At 41.0% G+C, this 27,189-nt stretch overlaps 1 protein-coding gene across 14 annotated transcripts in view; it reads right to left on the bottom strand.

Moving 5' to 3' along the window:
* The window catches only part of RGL1 (ral guanine nucleotide dissociation stimulator like 1), a 158,178-nt gene that overhangs the window by 103,172 nt on the left and 27,817 nt on the right, over positions 1–27,189 (bottom strand). For 4 of the 14 annotated variants that reach the window (XM_043521181.1, XM_043521189.1, XM_043521184.1 and 1 more), the window contains exons 2-3: positions 21,062–21,234; positions 4,517–4,627 (exon numbers count right to left, since the gene is read on the bottom strand). In XM_043521181.1, coding sequence (XP_043377116.1) covers positions 4,517–4,627; positions 21,062–21,121 — 171 coding nt within the window. In that variant the 5' untranslated portion in view covers positions 21,122–21,234. Of the gene's footprint in view, positions 1–4,516; positions 4,628–5,662; positions 5,878–21,061; positions 21,235–24,134; positions 24,142–27,189 lie in introns of those variants that run through there. The other 10 variants (XM_027823606.3, XM_043521188.1, XM_043521187.1 and 7 more) reach the window with 7 other exon arrangements.

Raw genomic sequence — 27,189 nt, 5'->3', positions numbered from 1 at the left:
TCACAAAAAACCCACCCTTGACTCCACTTGCCTCTCTAAGTACTATTTCACCTCCCTTTCATCTCTAAGCTCATTGAATGTGTTGTTTACAGTTGCTGTCTGGCATTCCTCTCTTCCACTTCCACCCTAGGCCTCTCCAATCTGGCTTCCACCCCTTGCACTCCACTAAAACCACTCTCGTCAAAGTCTCCAATGACCTCTTCTTAGCCATAGCTCAGAACCAGTACTCCATCCTCATCCTCCTTGACCTCTCAGCTGCGTTCAACACCACCAACCATACTCTTCTTCTTGACTCTGTCCTCCTACCTTTAATCCCTCCATCAACCAATCCTCCTCACCCCCTCTCCAAACCTTATCTCTGGGTAATCTCCTCTGCAAACACAAACTCAACTACCATCTCTATGCTTACAGCTTTCAGATCTACCTTTCTACTCCAGAGCGCCTCCTTCTGCCCAAACTAAAATCATGTGGATCTCTAGGAATCAGCTCAAATTCAACATGACTAAAACAGTGTTCTTAATCTCCTCTCCCCTCCAAGTCCACCCTGCTACCTCCTTTTTCAATCTCTGTGAACAATATCACCATCCTGCCTGACATGCAGGCCTGTAACCTGAGTGTCATTTTCAGCTTGGACTTCTCTCTGCCTCTTCACATCTTGACTTCCAGGCTAAGTGTAAATTTTGCAGATTCTTTCTGTATAACATCTTTAAGATATAAGCTTTCCTATCCAGAACACAGATAAAACTCTCATCCAGGCTCTCATCATATTGCATCTCGGTTACTGCAGCATCCTTTTCTCCAGTGTTGACAAATGTAATCTTACCCCATTCAGACCCATTCAGAATGCTACTGCAAAGATCATTTTTCTAGACTGTCACTTTGAATAGGTCCTCTCTCTCTACCTCCATCCATTGGCACACTCTCCTCTATTGCATCAAACATAGCTACTTGTCTTTACTTTGAAGGTCCTTCAACAGCCCGTCCCCACTCCACCCATCATCTCTCATTGACTATTGAGAGGTTGACTCCCACCTCCCATCGGCCCATGACACCAGCCTCCACAGCCCAATTGTTACATTTTCAAACAAGCACCTTCGTGCTTTCCCATGCTGCCCCTCATGCCTGGGAGGAGCTACCCACAAACATCCATAAAACAGTTAAGCTGCTCGTATGCAGAGAGTACTGCATATCATGTGGACCAATATGGTCTCATTGTTTCCTTGTAGTCCTCCCATCTGCCTGTATCCAACTGTTGTCTTATATATAGACTGAAAGCTCTTTGGGGCAGGAGCAGGTGTTTCTATAGCGTCTAGCACAACAGGATCCTGGTCCATGACTAGGGTTCCTTGGCATTATGGTAACAGAAATAATTCACAACAACAAGTTTTTAAACCACTTAAAACTAAATCCAGTGAATCAAACTGATGATCTTATGGGGGTTTATCGTATTACAGCTAGCTTTCATAACATTGCCTCTGGTGAAGGATACCTTCTTAAACACAGCCTTCTGCTAAAACAAAAGCTGAGTGGTTGGCTGTTTATATACCAGACTCCTGTTTTCACAAAGGTTTATTACTGCTACAAGCATTTGACTCTTGGCAGACCTTTGCTCACATGGCCTCAGCCAAAGAATCTTTTTTATTATTATTATTATCACAAAAATTTGAAACACCACAAATTAGTTAGAGTTATAGGGATTCAAAGTGTTAAGATGCTTAACTGATACCCTATGACTGACCTTTTTGCAGACCGCTCAGTTGTAATGGGTCCAGTGGGATGGGTGTCTTTGGATGCTCTCTTAGGGTGGGGAATTTTGTTTAAAAAAAGAAGTTTAAATATGAAAGGCTGAAACAGACAGAATGGACTAGATTCATACACAGTCTCACTCTGTTGTCTTTTGTGTCATTACAATAGAGATGAATTTGTCCAAGATTTCAAGCCTGTCAATATTCAATGGTACTTTGTTAAGCGTAAAATTCTGATATAATTGAAATAAACAAGCAGATTTCTAATTCACTGACATTTTCAGAATGAATTCTGCAGCGCTCTCTTCAACATGGTAAACAATAATGTACATTTTTACCTAGTGCCTGTCATCTAAAAGGATTACAAAGCACTTTATACACACAGCACCACTGAAAAACAGCTACTTTGGGGTCACTGGGTCAAACCACTACTCTGATGAAAAATGCCACAGGATATTTAATATCCATGCACAGTAGACAGGCCTTCAGTTTTTAAAGTCACAAAGGAAAGATACCTACCCCACTGCAATAAACTACAAGGAACCCAATTTCTATTTCTTAGGAGGATGAAGGGCTGAGTAGACCTTTACAGGATTTGCATTGGTAGTTCCAGGGAGCCTAGACACTCTCCAACTTGACTTTTTTAAAGGAAAAATCATTTAATCATAAAGAGTTCCTTTATTTTCCAGACTAAAGCCCACATCCTGCTGCTGGATATGTATGCATTACTCTCCCATTGTCTTCAGTTTGGCCCTGAATCAGCAACCCACACATGTAGGACTCACTCATTAGAAAGAAAGAGAACTCCAACACTGGGAAACCCAGTGGGTTTTTGGAAGTAATTCATTTTATACAAACCACTGAAAAAGTTAAACACGTAGAGTAATAAAACCACATCAGCTCCAGATTTCAAAGTAAAGCAAAACAAAACTCATGACACTTGTAAAAAACAGTTCTGCTTTTCACGGCAGAATTGCTGATGGAGTGCACATTAATTACCAGTGCTCCAGCATAAGGGCTGTTTATTGATCAGGGGACCAGTAATGTTCCCACTGAAGTCAACAGCAAGAGCAGGCTCAGGCTCCATCCACGTAAAGGACTTAAAATATTTTAAGTTCTGAAGTGCTTACAGGGAACAAACAGGCTGTGAGACTGTTCTGATTTTAAAATAATTGTGCAGGATTATTGCTCAGAAAAGGTGCCAGCCTGACAGCCCAGGAGACTGATTTTATCCATTTATGAACAGAACAGCTGCAGACTTTCTAACATGCGGCCTCCCTGCCCACAAATATACCTCAATCCTGACCTGGAGGGACCAGTTCTATCCCGCAATAAAAGAATAGCTCATTTTCCATGATGCTTCAGTCCTTGACCTCTCCCTATAATCAAAGTAGTATACCATCTCCTGCCAGTTGTGGTGGTGGTCTCTGTACCATGGACACCTGTGCACTGATTACAGGTCTGAGCGCCCCATACATGGGCACTACTGAACAGTCGGGACTCCAATCTGAAGAGCGCTTCAACTGTGGTGACTACATCTGTGGGACACAATCTCACTCCAAATGGTTTTGACCTGTGGCAAAACTACCATCTGTGCAATTAACAGGAGCTCAAAATACATTCAGATATTTTCCCCCTAACCCTGCTATAAACAGGAGGCAGAGATGGGAAATCTGCCACTCATCAAAGGAAGCAGATTTGAAATAATCTGTTCTGTTTAGAACTCTGTGTACTTCTTGGAAATAGGGAAAAGGGAAATTCTGAACACTATCTGTATGCAGGGCAAAGTTTGCTTATCTTTCTAGACTGTGTTTTCAGTACTGCTGTCTCGCATGTTGCTTTACGCCATGATACTTGACAAGAAATCTATTTGATTTAAATCTCAAGGTAGCCCTAAGAGTCTTTAAATTATTGACCTTATATGGATTGAGGAAAGATGTTTTTCAAAAACTGGTAAATAAAACTGATCTAGAATGTGTATTGTGCCTTTCATTCTGAAGGAACTTTACAAATAGATAAAAATATGGGCCAGATCCTCAAGCAGTGTACTGACATAGTTCCATTGGCTTTAATGGAGTGATGGCATTTGATGCCAATGAAGGGTCTGAACTTATGGTAGTTTAGAGCCCACAGCACCTTGCAGTATTTGGCCTTCTATACAGGCCTTGTTTCACCCACCACTAAGGCACCACCTGTCTTTGGGATGAAACACTGCACTTGTGTAACAGCACACAGCAACACTGCACAGCTGTGTAGGACAGAAAGGGAAGATGAAAGGTGTATGCAACTGAAAAAGCAGTGGAATTATAGCCCAGTTCTGCTCCCATTGTAATTAATGGGAGTTTTTCCATTGACTTCAAAGGGTGCTGGACTGGGTTCTCAGGTAGGCAGAATGTAGGTACTATAGTTAGAGTGTGTCCAGGTCCAGGGGCCTGATCCTGAGGGATACCACTCTTAGTGAAATGATTGCGAGTGCTCAGTAATTTTCAGGATCAGACCCTGGACTAAAATCCTTACACCTGCAAAAAGTACTATGAGATCCATGACCGCAACTGATCAAATCCTAGTTTTATATATCATCCAGAAAATTAAGAGTTGAACACAACAGAACTTTTTTCAGGTAATGCAGATACAGAGTTGTTCTTTAATGTTAAAACCAGTCTCTGCTAAAAGTTAATAACATAACTATGCCGTGGAATTCAGCTCTTTGGACCACGGCTCCAAAGTCTACAAGTAATTTCTCAAGATGCCACTGTGCCGGTTTTACTCACCCCTAGCCATCTTGCTCCTTTATTGGCAGCCTGTTGAATCTGCACTCTTTTGAGGGTGACATGGTAAACAGCTCCTTCCTCTACCTCTTCACCCCCGTCCTGAATTGAGCTCTGCCATGGAAGGGGAGAAAAAAAAAAGAGAAAGGAAAAAAAAAAAAGGTACTTTTCCCCCCTTCTCTGCTAACCACAATCTGTACCAGCTGCTATACTCCTTATTGCAGAGCTCAGCGCACAAGATGGGCTGTATAAAGTAAATAGAAGAATCAAAGCATTACAGGACACTCTTCGATTGAGGGAATGCTGAGATACTCTTGGCAAGCTGCCATTTCCTATGGTATCAGGATACCCTGACTTTCCATTTAGTTCTTTTTCCTAGACTTGCACATATTTTAAATAGTTTTGTTGTCTTTTTTGAAGGAAATGATTCCATTCTGATTAGTAAACATTTTTAAAAGCAATTAATCTCTTTGGTTTTTCTTTATGGAAGGAATTATACTTTAAAACAGAGGAATTACATAGGCTGAGATCATTTAAACTTAGAAACTAAAAAATTATTTAAAATACAGTTGTCTATTTCTTTTGACGTGACGGACTAAAAGCACTTCTGTTTTGCTTTTTAATATTATTTCAGGCTACAAAAACTTCACAGGGCTAAGACTAGGAAAGTTACGAATATCAGAAAGCAGAAGCAGCACCATATCATCACACTAAAACTTTAATTGAAACATAACCTGAAATAATTCTCCATTTTATATTTCCTAATCTAAAGAACAAAATATAAAAACAAAGACAAACCACTATTACTGAGCCAGGAAAAAAAAAATCCTGAATTCATCCTCAAGGACTCATCTAACTTCCCTTTCTCAAATGTTTCCCTCTTCTGTGCCACTCCACAAACAGACACAGAAAGTCAATTACTTTGCAGATAAGCATCATTTTAAAAGCAGTAATGCACACTGAGAGGTAATAATAAGGAACAATGAGAAAGAGACTTTAAAAGTGGGTCTCAAGAGATTGCAGACACAAAAAGTTGCACACAAATATGTCATCAGTGTGCCAGATTCACTCAGAAAGAATACAATCCAGTCCTGAAATAGGGATTCTCCATCTAGGAAGTCTTTAGAGAAGTCAGGGAGCTCTAGTTACCATTTTAGCTTTCCAAAGCAATTTCATTCTCAGTTTCCTCTTCAGGACATCGACGGGGCATGATGGATCCTGTTCTGAAGCAAATAGCTTTTACAATCCTCTCACATACTTTCTCAACTCAGTAGACACCACTCTGCCTCTATTGCTTGGGTTCTGCAGTCAATTCATGACCACAAAGAACTGTGAGTGGTGTGCCGGGGGAGAGAGAGAGAGAGAGAGAGACTCCTCCCCCGCACGCACACACAGTGATGTAAGGTTTTCCTGTTTATGCTTATGAATTTAAACTCCCCTTTCTAAGCTCCACCATATATAAAAAGTTATTATAAAATAATCTTTCAGTGCTTAAAGACCCTTCAACATTGTGCTAAGCCTCTGAAGTTTATCTTAGTTTCCTGACATATACTAGGTACCAAAGTAATTCCCCCACCCCCCTTAACTATAAGAGACAAAGAGAGGGGAGTGGTGAAGGGGGAGGGTTAAATAAACTGCTATTATCCACTTGCGTAGACTTCTTTGAATAATCTAATCAGAGTGACTCCAGCCAGGCATTAACATGTAAAGCTGCAATACCAATAGAGGAGTAAGTTTATCTTTCAGAAGCACAAAAATGGTACCTCAATATTCTAAAAGCCTTTAGAATTGAAAACCATTCAGAATTGAAACATTCAAAATGGGTTTAATAGTGCACTGATCTGATGGCAGAACTGAAGATCATAACTTTCTGAAAACTTCACTTAAAAGACTTAAACATAACACATTCTCACTTCAGCAAAATGAGACTCAGGAGTTTCCAATCAAACAAGAGAGGTTCTTTTTTTCCTATTAAGAAAACTCAAAGTTTTTCAGTGGTGATTCTAGCTATGTTCATGGGAATCCTGCAGTATTATTTACTTACCCAACTCAATAAGTGTAAAATGCACTTTACAGAACAAGTATAAAATGGCAGGATCACTGCCTTGAAAAGATGACAGTCTCACTCAGGATGATGTGATACACAGTTCAGCTCTCTGGACACAAGGAGATGCAGAAACCTCATGGACGACAGAAAATTAAGCCAAACTTGGAGCTTTTTGGCCAAATTGTTTTCAAATTATGAGATGGCAAAAAATTACCTGGAGTCCTTTTGGAGGCTCTCATCACATTAGTTCTTAGTCCATTTTTAAAATCAGTAATGTACATGAAAGTGTCACAAGCAATTCACAAACATGGGTTGTTTTTTTAAACGAAAAAGGCCACATTTTTTTAAGTGTCAAAAAATCAAGTAGGCTGCAGAGTTCTGGTTGTGAATATATATCAGTGACATAAGGGGGGAAAACTAACAGAGTGTTCTAGTTTAAAAAACTAATAATCAAAAATTAGGATGGTCAAAGCTAAGATTGCACATTAAATATCTCCAGAAGTTCGAAAGTATGGCTCAGGATAGCTCAAACTATTGTTAGTATATCATCCATACCATCTATGCCCCTCCCAATGATATAAAACCTTTACTGTTACGCACTGTACATCTTCAACCTTTGCAATACAAGCCACTCACTCTCATTCTATTTACCCATGCCTGGCACACTAATGAACACCAGCCACCCAATACCGCATGTAAGAGCCATCTACCCCAAAGATCAGTTCTAGCTCTTCCAGTTCACCTTCTCTTTGTAAGCCACCTTCCTACTATTAACCAAGAAAACACAACATTTTCACATCTTATCCTCTACATACAATCCATAAACAACACTGGCCTGTACCTACCATTCCATTATATGCCACAAAGCCCTAATTACCCTCACCATCTTCTCTACATAGACTAGAAACCCCTGCACAGTTATTCTTTTTTACGATTTGTATTATCATAGCACCTAAGAGCACTAGTCATGAACTGGGAACCCCTTGTGGTGGGCACTGTACAAACACAACTTACTATTCTTCATAATGACAGGTTTCAGAGTAGCAGCTGTGTTAGTCTGTATTCGCAAAAAGAAAAGGAGTACTTGTGGCACCTTAGAGACTAACAAATTTATTTGAACTTGTGGGTCCAAGCCACCTCAACCTCCACATTCAATCAGATATCCACTCTGAACCTTGCCACTGTATAAATAATAGGCACAGACACGAATGTGCCTCATCTAAAGATCTCAAAGTACTTTACTGACACTAATTAAGTTCTCTTCAGACCATCTCAGTGAGGCAAGTAAATAGTATAGTATTAGTAACCCTTTTTCAGATCAATAAACTGAAGCACACAGAAATCAATGTCACAGGATCACTCAGTGAGACAGTAACAGAGCCAAACACGGAATAAAGGCGCACCGACCCCTGCTCTAACTACCAGTAGACTTACTTATACATATTGATGTTATTAACTGTTAGGGCAAGCATGGTGCTAACTCATGGAGACTATCACTTGCAGCTGCTAACAACAGGAAACAAGGAACATTATTTTAAGCTATGAAACTAAGACTGAAATGTATTGCCATGGTTGAACTGATTTGACTATTTTTCAGGCTGTGTGTGTGTTTATTTTTTGGTTGTGTAATACCAAAATGATCCAGGATATGTTCTGTGCTATATCAGATAATGTCTCTCTGTGTGTTATAAGTGACTACTAAGTCTGGTATCCTACAAATTTAGAACTATGTTTTCAGCTCAGCTAGCCTATAAAATTGCACCTAAAATTTTGCATGCTGAAACTGGCACATAATTTTTCACATTCAAAATTTTCTACATGCAAACACCTGGATCTGTGTTGAATACATAAAACTGAAATCAGCAATTTTATAAACCGGTTCTAAAAAATTGGCTAATTAAGAAGCAAAATATAACAGGTTACCAAGTGAAGAGGGGAGGATTCATGCTGCCAAGAGTAAAACACCAAGTCTGGACAATTATCTATTATCAAAAAGATGAGTTCTTGGTCAACTGTCCAGTTGACGGTACACTGAGGTATGATGTTCCAGCACCAGAGTTAGCAGTCACCAAAGAGGCAATTACTTCTAATCCATCGTGTTTTCATTGCAAGAAACTGGCAACAAGTTGATACAAAAAAGAAGAAAGCAACCCATATTTGACCGTATCTTTCTCCTATTTAAATCAGTGACAAAACTCCCCATTGATTCCCAGTGACAAAGACTGGGGCCTTTGTGATTGCCTGGCCAGTGAAAGCCAAGCTCAGCACTTTGCACTCAAAATAGGGTTCAGAGTAGCAGCTGTGTTAGTCTGTATTTGCAAAAAGAAAAGGAGTACTTGTGGCACCTTAGAGACTAACAAATTTATTTGAGCATAAGCTTTCGTGAGCTACAGCTCACTTCATGCGTGTAATCCCTCCTCCTGTGCATGTCTGTGAATCCTACTGGTTGCCAATATCTGAAAGAAATGGGGTGGGGGGGCGGTTAGGCAGGAATGTCAGTCAGCACTTCCACATCCAGATAGCAGGTGAGACAGACAGCCACCCTTGTAATTGATTCAACTGGCCATTATTTATTTGGTCATGATTTTGACAGATCCATGGATTTACTTATTAGCAAGGGTCAGGATGGACATTCTAGAAGTGTGGAAGGGGTTCTTCAATTAAACTGTAAAGGGCTCACAAAGCTGATTATTTTGTAAATTGTTATTTTTAATTATGTAATGTGCCAAGATGCTTCAGTAATTGGCATGGATATAATTTCTAAACAAACAAACAAACCATACCTAAATAAATCAACCAGTAGAAGGGAGGATAATATTCAAGTATGCATTGAGCCTTTTCTTTGTTTACCAAATTATTATGGCTTGCTTTTTATAACAGCAGTTTGCATTTATACATCATCTTGCATCCTGAAGAACTGTAAATTGCTTCACAGAAATACAGCCACCTCTGGGGTGCCAGGCAGCAACCCATACCACTGCAGACAGAACACTTCATAACAGTGCGGGAAAGGGAAACTTTTGGTCAAGGGCAGCACAGTGTCATGGGATCGAATATCAATGCAAAACAGACAGAAACTCTTTTAAGGACTGATTCAAAAAAAACCAACACCACACAATAATCTGCATAGAACTAAATTTATCTACTTTGCAAAGATGAAGGATTAACTGGACTCTCCTAGATTTGAACCTGTAATTTCACAGAGTCGAAGTATGTCAGATCTTGGCAGGCTTATTATCAGACACAACCGCTATTTAGGTTAGCACGTAAGAGCATGTACATATCATACCAACCCCCTTCTCTGCCAACCTGTTTCTTTCCCTGATGAGGCTGGGAATATTGAGGTATAGACATCCAGCTCTTTCCAGCATCATCCATCTCTCACTGTCATAGGCACTAAATTTACTCATATTTAAATACATTTTCAAAGCAGTAGATTTCTGAGTGAGTCTTGGAGGTGAAGTGTGTGCAGCCAAAGGGAAGTAGGGAATAGGACAGAGTATATTTGTTCCCTAGTACTCTCAGTCAGCTGACCCTGAGGGGAAGTGTCAAGATCAGCTTGGAGGAAGAAGTTACATTCCACAATAAGAGTTATCGCTTTGTAGGGAAGAGGGAAAATGGAAAACAAGATAAAAATACAATAGTCTTATCTGGAAATCTTTAATGTTTACTTGATCAGAACTGAGACTTTAATTAGACTTTTGTTTATCTATCTCCTTAAATCATTTTAAATAATTCTTTTTAGTTTTTAAAGTTACTTCCCCAAACTAGTTTAGTAGCTATGAAAAAATTAAAACGACCGTGGCCAAGCCTAATCAAAATGTAACATGGAGCCTGGAACAACCAACTCATTTGATCTTACATTTGTCCCTACCTAAGGCCCCAATTTAGTAAAGAATTTAAATACGTGCTTAAAGTTAATTATGTGCTTAACACCCAATGGAACTTAAGCCCACGCATAAGTATTTTGCTGAATTGCGTCCTAGATCCTGAAGTCAATGGAATTGAGGGAGCTCAACGCCTGGTGGGATTACACCCTCTATCCACCACTCTTATATCAGTTATATCATCTAACAATGATCACACTTTAAAATGGATTTTAAAGCCAACTAAGGGATTTGGATTCCTAGTTAAAAACTGAGTGTCCAAATCCTCTAGCCAGCTTTAAAATTCTCACCCTTAAACTTCTGTTTTGCGAGATGATGGGTTCCAGTGGTATTCCCCACATTAAGTACAGGGAATCTCTCTCAAACTAGTAGAATTTTTCAAGAGGAAGGAAACATTTTAATCATGGCCACTGTACAGGCTAGAAATCTAACACAGGTGCCCATTTTTATCCTGTACTCTAGTATGTAAATTTAGAGGTTAGTAGAAACAATTGTAAATGTTGTTCTTGCAATTAATTTTAAAAATAGAAAAATAAACTCATTTTATTTTAGCCCTCTAGTTACCACACAGTCAGCGTCTGCTAAATTTAGGTATGTAAAGACCTACCTGGTATATGAACACTGAAGTTCAATACAGAGAGATGCTCATGGCCACCTATAAAGTGGCACAGGGAAGATTTCTCTTCTGCCTATCTAGGAAATTATAAGTCCCCATCATTGTGGTATCTGACAACCTATCCAAGGTGAGGAGTGGAGATCAGAATGCATATACAATACCAAGAGGATCCAGGCTCTGATTAATATAAAGGATGATCCATAAAGATCTCAGGGACTGATGGTAATACAGAAAAGAATAACTATTCTGAGCCAGCTGCAGCTTGGGTTACTACAATTATTATTTTGTAGTTCCAGCAAGGTTTAATGATTATTAGTTAAACAAGATTTGCCATGATCTATACTGGCTGGTCAGCCAGGGTCAGCAATGTGTTAACTAATTTGACTTTCCATAATTGTGTTCAAACACGATAATATTTTCTAGTGAAGACAAGACGTGTTTCTGCCACTTCTGCTATATACATTATATATGTTTCTGCTAATGCCTCTCTCTTTGCATTCTTTCACCCTTGCAAGGAGAATGAACCATAAATCCACTTGTGAATACAAACTCAACCTTTTCACTGTGTGACACTTTAAAATATAGTTAACCCTGGAAAGTTCCGACGCTGTGAACCATGGATCACTGGTGTGGTTCATGGAGCACTTACGGATGGTCCACAGAGAACTGAGAGAGTTACATAGTGCTGACCCCTCCTCATTTTTAGTTGTTGCTATAGCTAGCATCCAGGTTCTTCATTGAAAAGACAAGTCAAAACACCTATAACAGTACCTGAAAACAAGGAGGAACCAACTTTGCTGACTAACAGGGGCCACTCCTGCCTAACAGGAGAGGAAAGAGGACCATCTTCAGGGACCAGAATGATCAGCCTCTAGCCGAAGAATGTCCAGGAGAGCAAGGGAAAAAGGAACAAGGTAGCCAGACTCTAGGCAGTAGATCAGGGGTTGGCAACCTTTGAGAAGTGGCACGCCAAGTCTTCATTAATTTAAGGCTTCCTGTGCCAGTAATAAATTTTACATTTACAGGGGCCCCCTGACGGAACCTCAGACTGGCAGCGGGCTAAGTGGGCCGGCGGCCAGGACCCCGGCTGGCAGGGGGCCGGGCGGCTGGAACCCTGGACCAGCAGCGAGGTGAGCAGGGCCGGCGGCTGGTATCCCAGGCCGGCAGCAGGCTGAGTGGGACTGATGGCCGGGACCCCAGCTGGCAAGGGGCCAGCGGCTGGAACCCCAGACCAGCAGTGGGCTGAGCGGGGTGGCGGACAGAACCCCAGACCGGCGGCAACGGGCTGGGCGGCTCAGCCCGCTGCTGGTCTGGGGTTCTGTCCGCCTACTCCTGCCAGCTGGGGTCCCGGCTGCTGGCCCCACTCAGCCTGCTGCCGGCCGGGGCTTCTGTTCACCCAGGCAGGCAGCAGGCTGAGTGGGGTCGGCGGCTGGGACCCTGGCTGGCAGCAGCGTCCCAGTAAAAATCAGCTATTTCCATGCCAGATTTTAGCACTCCATATGTTTTATGGAAATATGCTCATGAGTGTGAATATGATGTAACTGGAATATGCATTATGCAAAAGGTCTATTGTAAGGTATCATAACAAAGGTTATAACCTACTGAATATATTCCTCCTATTTGTATGCATGTATCATTCTTGTATCTGAAGCTAGAAATACGAAATATAACTTTGAGGTCCTATTGTAATTATGTGCAAAGTGTGGGCCATCAATGGTGGTTTTGAATCTTGATGGCTCCCATTGACTAGGACAATTGGTTGTAAATTGTTTATTTATCTGCAAGCCTTCCTGTGTACACGTGGGCCAACCAAACGAAAGCTTGTGCTCAAATAAATTGGTTAGTCCCTAAGGTGCCACAAGTACTCCTTTTCTTTTAACCAAAGAATGGAGACTAGGCGTCTTATAGTGACGTGTGACCATGTCACATGATACTGGAATCCATCTTAATTCTTGTACTTTTCCATTGATGCGGCGGGGGTAGGGACAAGCACAGACAAAAGATTCCTGCCTTGTGCCAAAGCTATAAAAGGGGGTGGAGCAGGACAAAAGGGGCTGCCAGTCATGAGAAAACCCCTGCTTACCACCTGAGATGTCTGCTGGAACTAACAAGGACTGTACCAGGGGAAAGGATTGGGCCCAGACTAGGAAGGAGTTTAGTTCCAATAAGCTTCTTTCAGACATCTCTGAGGGTGAGATATTACCTGTAATCAGTTTCTTAATGTATTAGGCTTAGACTTGCGTGTTTTTGCTTTACTTTGCTTGGTGACTTACTTTGTTCTGTCTGTTATTACTTGAAACCACTTAAATCCTACTTTTTATACTTAATAAAATCACTTTTGTTTATTAATAGAATCAGAGTAAGTGATTAATACCTGGGGGAGTGAACACCTATGCATCTCTATCAGTGTTATAGAGGATGGACAATTTATGAATTTACCCTGTATAAGCTTTATACAGAGTAAAAAGGATTTATTTGGGGTTCAGGTTCCCAGAAAGGCTGAACACTGGGTGCTGGGAAAGTCCCTGTTAACTGAGAAGCCCCTGGGCTGAGTGAATCTCAGTTTCAGTGAACTGCAGAGAGGCGTGGCCCAACTTCTGGGTCTGTGCTGGAACTAACTGGAGTGTCTAACTCAGCAAGACAGGAGTTGAGGGGCGCCTGTTCCAGCAGGAGGGTTGTTCTCAGTGGTATCCCAGCTCATCAAGTGACAGTCTCGAGGGGAGTTTCTGTGACCGAATCCGTCACACAGCGCAATAGAGAATTAGGCCCTATGTCATCCAGAGTGAATACTCATCAGCTCGGACAATTATCTTTCAAATGAAAGACATCCAGTACACCCACAATGGATCGATTGGAAAAAAAACTGCTGGGATCAAAAATTACATGATTCTCAGGCCACTAAGTGTATTCATCAAAATGAAAATTAGCTTACAGGAAAGGCAAAAAAACTGCTTCCAGCATTTCAATTCCAGACAGTGAGCACTGTACTACCAACTATGGGGCTGATTCTCCAATGCCTGGAACCTTCCTTGCTGAGTCATTTACACCTGTGCAAGCTGAGGGTAAAATGCTACCAGAGCAGAATGGTAGGTGTGACATTGCACTCTATATGATTTTATAAAAATATGCTAATGGGCGTGAATATAATGTAACTGGAATATGCTTCATGCAAAAAGTCTCTTGTAAGGTATCATTACAAAGCTTATAATCTATGGAGTGTGGTCATCCTATTTGTATAAATGTATCACTCTTGTATCTGAAACTTGAAATATGAAATATAACTCTGAGGGCCTATTGTAATTATGCAAAGTGTGGGCCATTAATGGTGGCTGGGAATCTTGATGGCTCCCATCAGCCAGGACAAATGACTGTGGATAGCTCTGTTTGCAGGCAGGCCTTCCTGTGAGTCAGGCTAGGAGGAATGAAGACTTGGAGTCTCACAGGAAATGTGACGATGTCACCTGGTACTGAAATCCATCTTAAACCTGGTGCTTTTCCATTTAGAAGGAGGGCGGACCCAGAGAGACAAAGGATTCCCGCCTTGTGCCAAAGCCATATAGGGGGTGGAACAGAACAAAGTGGGCGGCCATCATGAGAAATCCCTTAGCTACCACCTGAGCTGGAACAAGGGCTGTACCAGGGGAAAGGATTGTGCCCAGACTAGGAAGGTGTCCAGTCTGTGAAAGAAACTTACTGAAACATCTCTGAGGGTGAGATTTTATCTGTATTCAGTTTCTTACTGTATTAGACATAGACTTGCGTGTTCTGTTTTATTTTACTTGGTAATTCACTTTGTTCTGTCTGCTATTATTTGGAACCACTTAAATCCTACTTTCTGTATTTAATAAAATCACTTTTTACTTATTAATTAACCCAGAGTATGTATTAATACCTGGGGGAGGGGGGGCAAACAGCTGTGCATATCTCTTTATCAGTGTTACAGAGGGCGAACAATTTATGAGTTTACCCTGTATAAGCTTTATACAGGGAAACAGGGATTTATTTGGGGTTTGGACCCCTTTGGGAGTTGGGCATCTGAGTGTTAAAGGCAGGAACACTTCTTAAGTTACTTTCAGCTAAGTTTGCAGCTTTGGGGCACGTAGTTCAGACCCTGGGTCTGTGTTGGAGCAGACTGGCGTGTCTGGCTCAGCAAGACAGGGTGCTGTAGTCTCAAGCTGGCAGGGAAAGCAGGGGCAGAAGTAGTCTTGGCACATCAGGTGGCAGTCCCAAGGGGGTTTCTGTGATCCAACCCATCACAGTAGGTTTTATACCCACTTTACAATCAATTGGTGAGATTTAAATGACTACACCTGGGAAAAACTAGGTCCTATGAACCCACTAGATTCAGGGCTAGGCCTAAGGGCTTTGCCAGCCATGGCAGAAAAACATATTGGAGTCGTCACTCCCGGACAACAATGGAGCAAAAAGAAAAAAGCAGTGTGGCACCCCCTCGCCCAAAAGCTGGCATACAGGGCAACTTCCCAACTCACCTGCCCCTAAAACTAGCCCTGACCAGATCAACCCTTCTTGTGAAGCTAGTAGGTAGCAGAAGCCTTCAAGTCATTAAAGAATTCCCCAGCATGATTGTAAAATGCCAAAGGAAATACAGTATATATTCCCTACACAAAACTATGTTACCAGAACATTAAGGTTGCATAGTTAAGAGCTCTAAATCAGGAAATACCAAGGTTAAGAATGAACATGCAACCTTAACACTACCACTTGTTCACATTTATGTGACAGAGACTACAGTTACATGGGCATGCACTGTGTCTCAGTGTACACAATATAATAGGATATACTTTTCCTGCATGTGTAGCACCTCGTACTACTGTATAAGGAATTTCACTTGCCAGGACTTTGAAACAATGCTGCTTGCAAAAACAACACACACACACACAAAAGGGGGAAACAACATTGGTAAACTTCATAATCTGGAATGGTTTCTCTAGAAACACTGGATTATTCTAGTCTATGCACTTTAGGAGGTACCCAGGATGAAGTCCCTCTCCTGTGAGCCATATAAACTATGCAGCCGCTAAGGTGTGTCAGAGTGGAACTCTTTCTGATGCACATGACAAAGTGCACAGGAATCCTCTCTCACTTCCTCCACTCCTTACAAGACCCACAGAACCGCTCTTCTGTCCTGTTGGGACTTACAATATCTGTAAGAGCAGAGGCAAGAGCTCCTAGGAGCCCTTGTGCACAGTGGCTGAGATATTACAGAGTGTTTAAGAATCTTCCCTCACTCCTATGAAACTTACAAGGTCTGCAGCCCTTTCTACAGCTCCAGGTGTCCCCACCTCTTCACAGAAGTATCTCTCACTACTTTTTACTACCTAATTGGCCATGCATGCATGCATTTACAGCAAATCCTCTCTCAGCTGCAGCCTTTACAAGCTTTAAAGACAGATCTAAAGTGCATGATCTGTACATGATTTTCTAAGGCTCATAATTGGGTCAAATCAAAGCCAAAAGCTCTAAAGCACTTCCCCACAATTAGGGCTATTTCCATGTCAGATTTTAGCACACAGTCCCCAGCCTCTTAGGCTGTAGAGCTGTTCAAAAGAAGGGAGCAAAAAAATAAAATAAAAAATAATAAAAAAATTCTCTCTCCTTATATTCACAAATGGATTAAATGTTCTGCTCAAACTTCCCAAAAAAACTTTCCTTGACTAGAGTCCAAAGGCCTGATTCTCCTCTCATTTGCACCATTTTAAAAGTTTGTTTATACTTTGCAGACTTTTAGCAGATAAACTGAAATGTAACAATGACTTTTCTTTGTGATGATAGGTAACTCAATTGACAACAGTGGAGCTCCTCTCAATTTACATTGCTGGGAGACCAGTATCCTCCTCCATGACAGGAAAAATCCAACTACCCCAAAATTAGTATTTTCTGGAATATGATGGCTGAATGAAAACAGGAGGCTAATATAACCTGGAAACCTTTACATCACTATAACAGTGGTCGCCACGACACCACTGTTACATCACAACACAAAGCAAAAACGAACACGCTGTCACGCACATGCTCCACTCTCAGTAATTTCTTCATAAAAAAACAATTGTTTTCAAAAGAGGATAAAATATTTCTCTCATAAAAAAGTCAACAGTTTTGTGAAACTCCAAACTGATTGACAGATTTTCCTTTTTAAATGTCTTTGGTCAAATTAGTGGATTTCAGCTCTTGTGAGATATTGATATAACTGGAGTGATACCTTGGCTAGACGTCACAGACAGAATCACACCTGACAGGGATTTACAGATTCTTCAGCTTTTTGTTTCAGTCAAATCTAAGTGAGCCAGGAATTACATACACATGCACCATCTTGTTTGCTTTTCATTCTCAGGTTAAAAAAAAAAAAACTTTTATAGTCATATTTGTTAGTGTTTCTTAGTTGTGCTACCTGTTGTCTTTTGGGAGAAGTTTAAAAAATAAATCCAGCATTTAAACATCTCCATCCTCCCGCCTTAGTTTCATTTGGTTCTTGCTCTCCCTTTTCATCTGATGTTCTGTAGCACAAATCTCTGCTACTTACTAGCCATCTTTGTTATCTTCAGTTATGAGCCCCACCCTTTCCCTCAGTGTCTCTCTTCCAGATACTCTTCCCTCCCTTTCTGATTTATCCTCTTTCATTTTTTAGGCCTTGATGCTTAGCCCCCACTGCTTTCTATTTTGCAGCAATGTTTTACCCTACTCTGTACACACATGCTTTTAGTTTCCCTATTGCTCAGTATGCTTCTTGTGCATGCATTTGGACCAGGTTACAATCTGGTTTTATATAGTGCCTTTCATACCCTGGATATCCCAAAGCACTTTATAAAACAAAGTACTAGATACTGCAGGCCAGATCCTCAGGACTGTCCCTTCTGCCACCAGCACAACTCGGGGAAGAACAGCACAAACATGGCTCTAAGTCTTTGTAGCGCTCTGATCCTTGAACAGCCAGGCTGGTGCCAATGACCGATGCAGAGTGGCCTCAGGGCTGCTCTTAGTTGTGCTGGCTGCAACAGCCTCCAGGGGGCATTCCAATAGCCATGGACTGCAGAAGTACAGCAATGCTCTGGCTATACCCCCTTTTCTCCTAGTTATACCCCATACATGTTGGACTGTGAGGGAATGGCCAGTTTTGGGGCACTGGAAGATTCCTCTGTGCAGTGGGAGGACTGAGCTGATGTCATAAACCAGCTTTAAGTCTGCTTTGTGCTGCCAGAGTAGCAAGCAGATTTAACCAGACCAAGGATTTAGCCCTAGATGTGCAGTGACTGTTCAGACTTTGGAACCGCGCAAGGCTTGAACAAATTTCCTGAACTTCTGGGTCTCTTGTTCTTTGCGATAAGGTTCTTTTTCTCTCAAAAATCTAATAACCTAAAAATTGCTCAGATTTTTAGAGAGCATTTCCCCAGAAAACAACAAGAGAGCCAACAGTCCACCAACCCTCTCCTCATCTCATTACTGACCTAAGAAGGAATAGCCAGGTGTGTATTTCTAGGAGGAGAGAGAGAAAGGGAACTTTACTCATTTCTCCTCCTCCTCCCTCCTTTTTGAGGAAGAACTGGGTTCTCCATCCTCTCCCCCGCCCCACTAAAGCAAGGTAAGATATCACTAAGGCATCCACACCAGATTTCCTCCTCCATCACAAAAGAACATCCTATTGTCGAGTCCGACACAAATATATTATAATATTAAAAGACATCTTCATGGGATAGCATACTACTGAAAAAGAAAAAGCTTTCTCGTGGTGAAGCAAGCAGTTCCTCCTTTTACTTGCAAAGTTGAGTTCAGGGGGGGGGGAGGGGGAGAGCTTATTCATGGTTTGAGACCCAAACCGGCCTCTGATACAAGTACCCATTTAAAGAGTAACTTCCAACATACTGTTTCCTTCTCTGTACACCTCCTCTGGGATTTTTTCCTCCTCATTCAAGTAATGATTAATACTCCAATCAGCAGCAAGGACAAACACATTCGCTGTGGTGAAAACCACGGCAAAGAAATCGTTAAAATCTTTGAAAAGTCCTCATCTTCCTTAATTGCTCCCCTAATTCCCTGGTAGTCTAGCAGACCTACCAATTCCCTAGTGAGCTTCTTGCTTTTTGATAAACTTACAAAGCTGGCAGGGGGTTGGGGTGGGGTATGTCTTTGGCTGTTTGCTTCTAAAACACCCTTCTAATTTCCATTTTATATGCCATACTTTATATTCTTTTTTATTGGCTTTCCTCAGGTTTGATTTCCATTTTCTAAAGGATTATTCAGTTTGAATAACCTTGTGAAACTTCCTACTTAATTATAATGTTTTTCTTCTTGCCCTCCCGCTTCCCATTTTCACTTGGGGTATGCATGCCTTCTATGACTGTTATGGTATGGTTACGTAGCATCCATGCTGACTAAGGATTTTGATTTCCTTAATTTTGATTTTAGGGTCTTTTTGACTAGCCTCATTTTTTCTTTAATTCCCCTTTCTAAAATTTAGCATAACAGTGCTAGTTTTATTACAATTATTCCCCAAAGGATGCTGAACTTAGTAATTACATCGTGAGCTCCCTTATTCAGTGGCACTATCAGTACCTTTCACTCTATCTGGGGCCTCTCTCTGCTCTTGAATAGACTTTTGCCAGTTAGCTCTGTCTTTATACCTTAACTAGTTCAAAGCAAAAGGACTTTGCCCCTCCCACCCATTCAACTGCAATCAGTTGGCTTGTCTTTAGTTTGACTCATTCACTTTGAAGACACACAGATTTCAAAAGAGGTCCATTCAATAATTTAGTTTTATTACTTCTAAAGAGACTAGATCCAGAGATTAGTTTTATTAGCTGCCCCAGAACAGCTACTGCCCTAAGAATTAGTTAATAGCTTCTAAAATATCTATTTCAAAGATCAAGATTTAAGTCCCGAAATTAACTCTGCATCTTAGGTTCAAAAGGTTTAATTACAGCATTAAAGTATCATCTTGTGAATTGTGTAGGTGTAGGGACCAGCCCAGAACCACAAAGCAAAGCTGAGCCATATGCTACCGCCACCTTCTTGTCCCCTAAGACAGCCGGAATCAACCCTTCAATAATAGGGAGCAACTGATAATCAACCATTACATTATTTTGTGTTTTCTATTATAGTTAAGAGAGACCACACAGGTTGAACTCTTCCATGGGATGTTCCAACAGGAAGGCCAACCATTCAGAAATCCAGCATTTTGAGAGTTCTGCCAGGTGACAATCTTAGAAAAATAAGAGGGCTTCAAAATATCAGGGAACCCATAACCCTGCAGTTAGATTCCATAACTTCCTCCCCAGGTCACCCCATTCTTAAAATGGACCTGGAGAAGGCACTCACAGCCTGTGAATCAGAATGAGCACCCTAAACCCAATTCTGTTCTCAGTTACAATTATGTAAATCCACTGAAGTCAATGGAGTCTCACTGGTGTAACTGAAAGCAGGATTTAGGGCTCAGTCCAACTACCCTTGAAGTCAACAGAAAGGCTCTAATATTCCAGCTGGATTGGGACCTCACCCTTTCTTTTTCTTGGAGTTCAACCAGAAGCAGCATCTTCTTCTGCTTCACTGGAACAAAGTGGACAACATTAAAGTGAAGTAAGAATTCATTACTTATCAGCATGCCCCTTTGGATCTATTTTGCAGCATTTATTCTACCCCATTTCATCCCATCCTGTATAATTTTATTACCTCCTTGTAGCCCTGCTCCAGAGCTGAACACAACATTATGCACCATTATATCAGAGCTCCCCATTCTTTACAATTTTCTTTTGAGCACTGCTCCTTGCTCTCCCCTTCAAATCTAAACAATGGAACTAAAAAGACATACAGAACAAACAACATTTAAATTAATATACTGCTCTCTACAACCACATAACTCTGTTTTATCTACTGCTCATTTCCTAACTGAAACTTCAGGGCTTTATTGATCATCATGATTCTGAATAAAACTATAGATCTATTAAATTAGACTTGGCAAAAAGGGCAAAGCAATAACAATTTGTCACCTCCAGTTGATTTACCTCCTCCATCTCTAAAGTATCCCATATTCGGGTATAGTGGTCCATACATCAGTGCCGTGTACTCTCCAGCTTAGAGGGAGCTTTGGTTCTAGACGTTGCTTGTGCAGTCTTCTATTAAATCTCTGCAGAACCAGATACTTGTAGGAGGAATTCTGTATCTGTGTGAAAGAAATAAGGGAGAGGTGTTTTAAATACAAACAGTAACGTGTTTCCTTATATGTTCTCATGGTCTCTTTCTTATGAGATTAATCCATTGAATATAGTCATTGTATAGATAAGGAGGCAGGCACATGTAATATTTATTAGTTACGTAGAAAGCCACTGGTCAGAGTGGATGGCATAGTGGAGTAAGCCTCAAATCTCCCTTTCCAACCCTCCCAATTCCCCTCTTTCTCTGTCATTGTTGAAGGAACCATTAACCGCTTTGCCACTAGGGCCTGCAACCTGGGTGTCATATCAGACTCCTCCCTCTTGTTTGCACCGCACATGCAAGCTGTGTCCACATCGTGCGGCTTCTTCCTCCATAAGGGTATGTCTAGATTAGGAAAACAGGTTGGGAACACATTTTCAAACAAGATCCGGTCTAGACTAGGAAGGTAGGTTGAACACCTATCAAGTCCAGCCTTCTCTTTCTGTCCACACTGCTAGAACTCCTACCCAGGCCCTTGTCTCCCATCTCGACTACTGCAAACTCCTCCTCTCTGGCCTCCCTAGCACCAGACATCACCCCTCCTCCAGTCCATTCAAAATGCAGCTGCTAAAATGGTCTTCCTTTATCATTGTTCTGAACACATCCCCTCTCTGAATCCCTCCACTGGCTACCATTTTCTGCTGCACTGAATTCAATCATCGAGTATTCACCTATAAAGCCCTCACAACTCTGCTCCTCCCTACTGATTTGCTCTTTTTGAGACCTCCGACCCCTGTAGCCTAATCCACTCTACCAATGATGCCAGGCTTGATCTTTGATTGGTCTGCTTCTCCAACCATTATATTCATAGTTTCTTCTCTGTCACCATTATGCATGGAACACCTACTTTGAACTAGCTGATAAAACCACTGTCCTTCCTTCTTCAGATCTCTCTTCAAGATCTACTTCTATTGTGATGCCTACAAGAGATCACCAATTCATAATGGCAAGGTAAAGGGCCAGTGGGGACTGCTAATGTTTATTTCTGTTAAAAACAAAAGTTGAAATGACTTAGAACAATCAAGTTATGCAGCTAGCCTATCTAAATGCATGTTCTCATTTCTGTTACTTTGTTTCTCTGTCCCACATCCCTCCTGGTTGCTACACACCCTTGCCACATCTTGACTTTCATTCGATTGAAAGTGCTTTGGGACAGGGGTTGTGTCTTCCTATGTATTTGTAAAGCTTCTAGCACAATGAGGTCCCTATTCTGACTAGCACTGATAATAATAATAAACAACAACAACAACAATATGGGTCCACAGGGTCAAATCCCATCAACTCAATCTTTTGCCCTTCTGACGTAGGCTAACTGAATATTATGCAGTCCAATGAATTTGGATCCTTGGATGAGACTTCACAAACTTTGGTCCCATCTGCTTGGCTAAGCTATTAACAGATCCAATTGTACTTTTGGGAAGAGTATGCCTAAGTGTTCTTAGCTAAAACTTTCCTTCTTGTCACTTGTGCTCTTTGCTGTTTGGCAGCTGCATTACAGTCCTGTAGTAAGTATGTACACAGGACAAAATCTGGTTCATCTTTAGTACACAAGTACTCCTATGGACTTCAGCAGAATTACTTGCAAGTGACAAGTTTTGAACCACGGTTTGTAAACATGTTAGGGTCCTTTCGGATTAAGTTGTTTATTATTATTGACACATTTGTGTTCGGATGCCAAAATATTCATTTGAGGATGTTAGTTTCTATTTCCAGCCATATGACATCTATTTTTAATTCCACATTAAATAAAGACACACAGAAACAAAAGACAGGAAGGTGCACAATGCTAGAGGCACCGTACAATTACAGGAAGTTGACCATGCTTTGAACGTTCACCTTATTCCTGAACAGTTGAACCGTCCTTAAGATCCAGCCAAAGACCAAAAAGCAAAACTAAACCCAAAAGGAAACATTGTAGAGGGAAATCCTTCTGTGTTCAGATACCATGATGATGGGAGATGTTAGAGAGAACCCAAATTTGGAATAGTAGGTAGCACAAAAGAAAATGAGATGTATAATGATATAATAAAAATAGAAAGAGGACTGCGGGATAGCTACACATACAAACATAACAGGAACATCAAGAATAATTGTTTGCCTGGTAATAAAATTAAAAATCATAAAATACCCTAATGTATTATAAGAACATTTGTCTACTAAAAAGGACAATGGCAAGTTCCTATGTTAGGTATTTCCAGGGTGCCCTTTACTGTAATAGACGAGCACAGAAATGGAACATTTCAGGCAGCTGAAGCCGCAAACTGATCTGGTGAGGAATGCCCTTTGCATTTAAAACATTTATTCAAAAATAACAATTATAAACCCCACCAGTATTAGCAAAAGGTTAAAAAACATATCACACAGCATGAGAGAATCTACAGTGTTTTGTGTTGATTTTTACAAGCAGCGGCTGGCCAACTAGGAGAGCACTAGCTAGCAAATCAACCCTATTCTCAGGGCTGAGGAGACATTACTAAAGATATGAGATGAAATCTGGAAATTTTATATGCAAACAGAATTCCAGCTGAAGTCAATGAAAGTTTTGCCTGAGTAAAAACATGGAGTACCAACTTCAGAATCAGGCCCATGCTGAATGATGCTGTATCACAAACACACACACGGAAGAGTAAAAGCAAAATCCTGATTATTTTTTTTCTCCATGGGTCAAGTAGAAAAGTACCAGACAAATGGAGAATGAAATATTAGTGTTAGGAGAATATTATAAACAATAAACTCTTTGCCACAAAATATCATTGTGGCCAAGAGCTCAGTAGGATTCAAAAAAAGGATTAGTCATTTATGTGGACAATGAGAACATGCACGGTTACATTAGAGAGGATTTTTTTTTTAAATAAGTAGTAAATAAACCCTCCTGCTTCAGGGCATGTGCAAACCACTATCTGACAGTAGTTAGGAAGAAACTTTTCCAGGAGCAGGTTATTCCATAACTTTCGGCTACTGTTTTTTTGCACCTTCCTCTGAAGCAGCCGACTGTCAAACCCTAGATACTGCACCGCTTGTCTGATCTGGTGTAACCCTTCTATAATTCTGGATGAAAAAAATTCTGACAAGACTACAGAAAAAAGGGACTTGGTGGTGGGAGGGATAGCTCACTGGTTTGAACACTGGCCTGCTAAACCCAAGGTTGTGAGTTCAATCCTTGAGGGGGCCATTTAGGGATCTGGGGCAAAAACTGGGGATTGGTCCTGCTTTGAGCAGGGGGTTGGACTAGATGACCTCCTGAGGTCCCTTCCAACTCTGATATTCTGTGATTCTGTGGTGTTCTTTAAAAGTGAAGTAACATTAAAAATGAAATTAACACAATTCTGCTGACGTAGAAATGTCTGAGTCACTTGTAGGGATAATAGATATGCTCTTGCCAGATCCTGGTGGCCAAAATGCATTAAAATAAACTATTATTCCAGCAGGCTAATGGTAGGTGTTCCATGCTGCTATATAGGAGGCACATGATTTTCTCCCCTTTTTTAGTACTGGTGAGAGCAGACCCAGACTGGAAGCCTTGGAGGCGTTAAGTCCTCAAGTCACAGAAAAGATACACAGCATACACTGATGCAATGCAAGCTTCGCCATAATGCCTTGCCAATATGCCTCAACTCTTACCTGAAACTGCCACCTTGAAGAGGACAGTTCAGTCCCTAAACCCTCTGCTGAGATTGCCAATAAAAGTGCCAGATAGTATTACCTGTAGCGATGGGTTTTGTGATGTGGACATCTGTCCACTGAGGACTGGAATTAAACCACCAAATCCATTTCACGCTGGCCACCAAACTGCCATCATGTGGTAACAGCTTTCGGTCATTAAGGAGTTATTCTGGATTAAAACCAGGAAGCTAGAGGTGAAGAGGTACTGTATCCCACCGTAAACACCATTCAGTTACTTTTTATGGTTTGTTTTCTTAAGCTTTATTTGGGGAGCAAGGGAGAAGCAAAGAAATCACTGCACTTTTTTGCTTTAAAAGTTGGTTTAGACACACAGTACACCAGGACCAGATGTGCATTTATCGCTATAACGTAGCCTGATGTGTAAGTCAATAATTTGGCAACCTCCTTAGAGAAGGAATTTGCTTATTTTTTGTTCCACTAGCTGATCCAAAACCATTTCCAAAGTTGCACAATCCTTCTCCAACTTAGTCTCTCTGTTGAGAAGCAATACTCAAAACAGAGATTTGTGGGGGGAGGAGGGCAGAAGCAGGTCTCTTCTGGTTACGTGGTTAAGTGCTAAAAAGCAAGAGTTTAGAAGAGAGAAAACACTCTGCTTGCTTTCTGAGGCAGGTTTCTCTCTTTTCCAAGGGGACTCCAGTCTTCATACATTCCTCCCTTTCCCCCCATGATAGTATTTGGCAGGAGCTTTTAATTAAAAAACAGCCAGACTGCGTTTGTGCTACCCCAATGAACCTCTCTTGGGAAACGATGTTCTTTGCTCAGCAATTCCTGCTCAGAGCGCTGAGTGCCAACAAAAGGAAAACAGCTGGAATGACTTCCTATCCTTCCTATTCTCCATTCAGGCCTGGTGGCCTAGTAACAATTATTTTTTTATTTTTTTCAAGACCGGAGCTAAAATAACAAGGATTCATTCAGGCTTTAAAGAAAGACAGGATGCCTTTTGTAAAACATTATTTATGGCTCATTTCTTAAATAAATGCATTAAAAGTCTAATGCTAATACAGATCTAATAGATTAAGGGCCTGATTCAGCTGCCCTGAAGGCAGTAGAAAGGTTCCTGTCAACTTCAAGGGGAATTGGATTGTGTGTTTAATGACAGACTAATCGATTAATAAACTGGATCATATATTTGTTTGTATATGAACAGCACCTAGAACCAAACCTGACTGGAACCTCTAGGCACTACTGTAAAAGTAAAAATTAAACAATAATGTCATGTGACTGGCCTATGCACTATGTCATCACTGACTTGCAAATCTGTGCTGCAGAGATGCAAATATATATAATTACTAATTCAAATTTGCATCAGACAAAACACAAATAAATGATGGGTGTCATGTTGTCAAATTTCACAATTTTATTACATGTGTTATGACATCTCATGTTTTCCTAAAAGCCCCAGCTGGAGTTATTACCTGAAAAATCATAAGGGGGGGGGGGGGGGGGGGGGGGGGGGGAAGGCGGCAAAGAGAGAGATAAAATTCTAGACCTCATAATTGTGGAGAAAAGTTTGAAAACATGAACGCTGAAGACTCCCACACCAGAAGGCAAACAAAAAACACAACATATATTATTTTTAAAACCACATGATTTTTAAGGCAATCATGTGAGTCAAAATCCTTTTGGGGAAGAAAAGTAAGAGGTTCCACTGGCACAGTGATCGGGGTCTTCTACAGACCCTCAGAATCCAATTTGGACATGGATAGAGACCTCTTTCATATTTTTAATGAAATAAATAATACTGGGAGTTGTGTGATTATGGGAAAATTTTATTTCCCAGATATAGATTGGAGGACAAGTGCTACTAATAATAGTAGGGCCCAGATAGAAATCTGACAGATTTCTTCACCAGTCGCTGAACCAACAAGAGGTGATGCCATTTTAGATTTAGTATTGGTAAGAAGCGACCAAGGACCTCAAAGAAGAGCTGGTTGTATAAGACAATCTTGCTTCAAGTGATCATGACTTAGTTCAGTTTAAACTAAATGGAAGAATAAACAAAAATATGTCTGCAACTAAGGTCCTTAACATAAGAACAGCCAGACTGAGTCAGACCAGAGGTCCATCTAGCCCAGTATCCTGTCTTCTGACAGTGGCCAATGCCACATGCTTCAAAGGGAACGAACAGAACAGGCAATCACTGAGTGATCCATACCCTGATGTCCACGCCTAGTCTCTGTTTGCCAGAAGCTAGGGACACCCAGAGCATGGGGGTGCATCCTTGACCATCTTGGCTAAT

Source organism: Chelonia mydas, chromosome 8 (genome assembly GCF_015237465.2).
Source record: "Chelonia mydas isolate rCheMyd1 chromosome 8, rCheMyd1.pri.v2, whole genome shotgun sequence".
NCBI lineage: Eukaryota > Metazoa > Chordata > Testudines > Cheloniidae > Chelonia > Chelonia mydas.
This window is presented reverse-complemented; position numbering and strand designations above follow the sequence as displayed.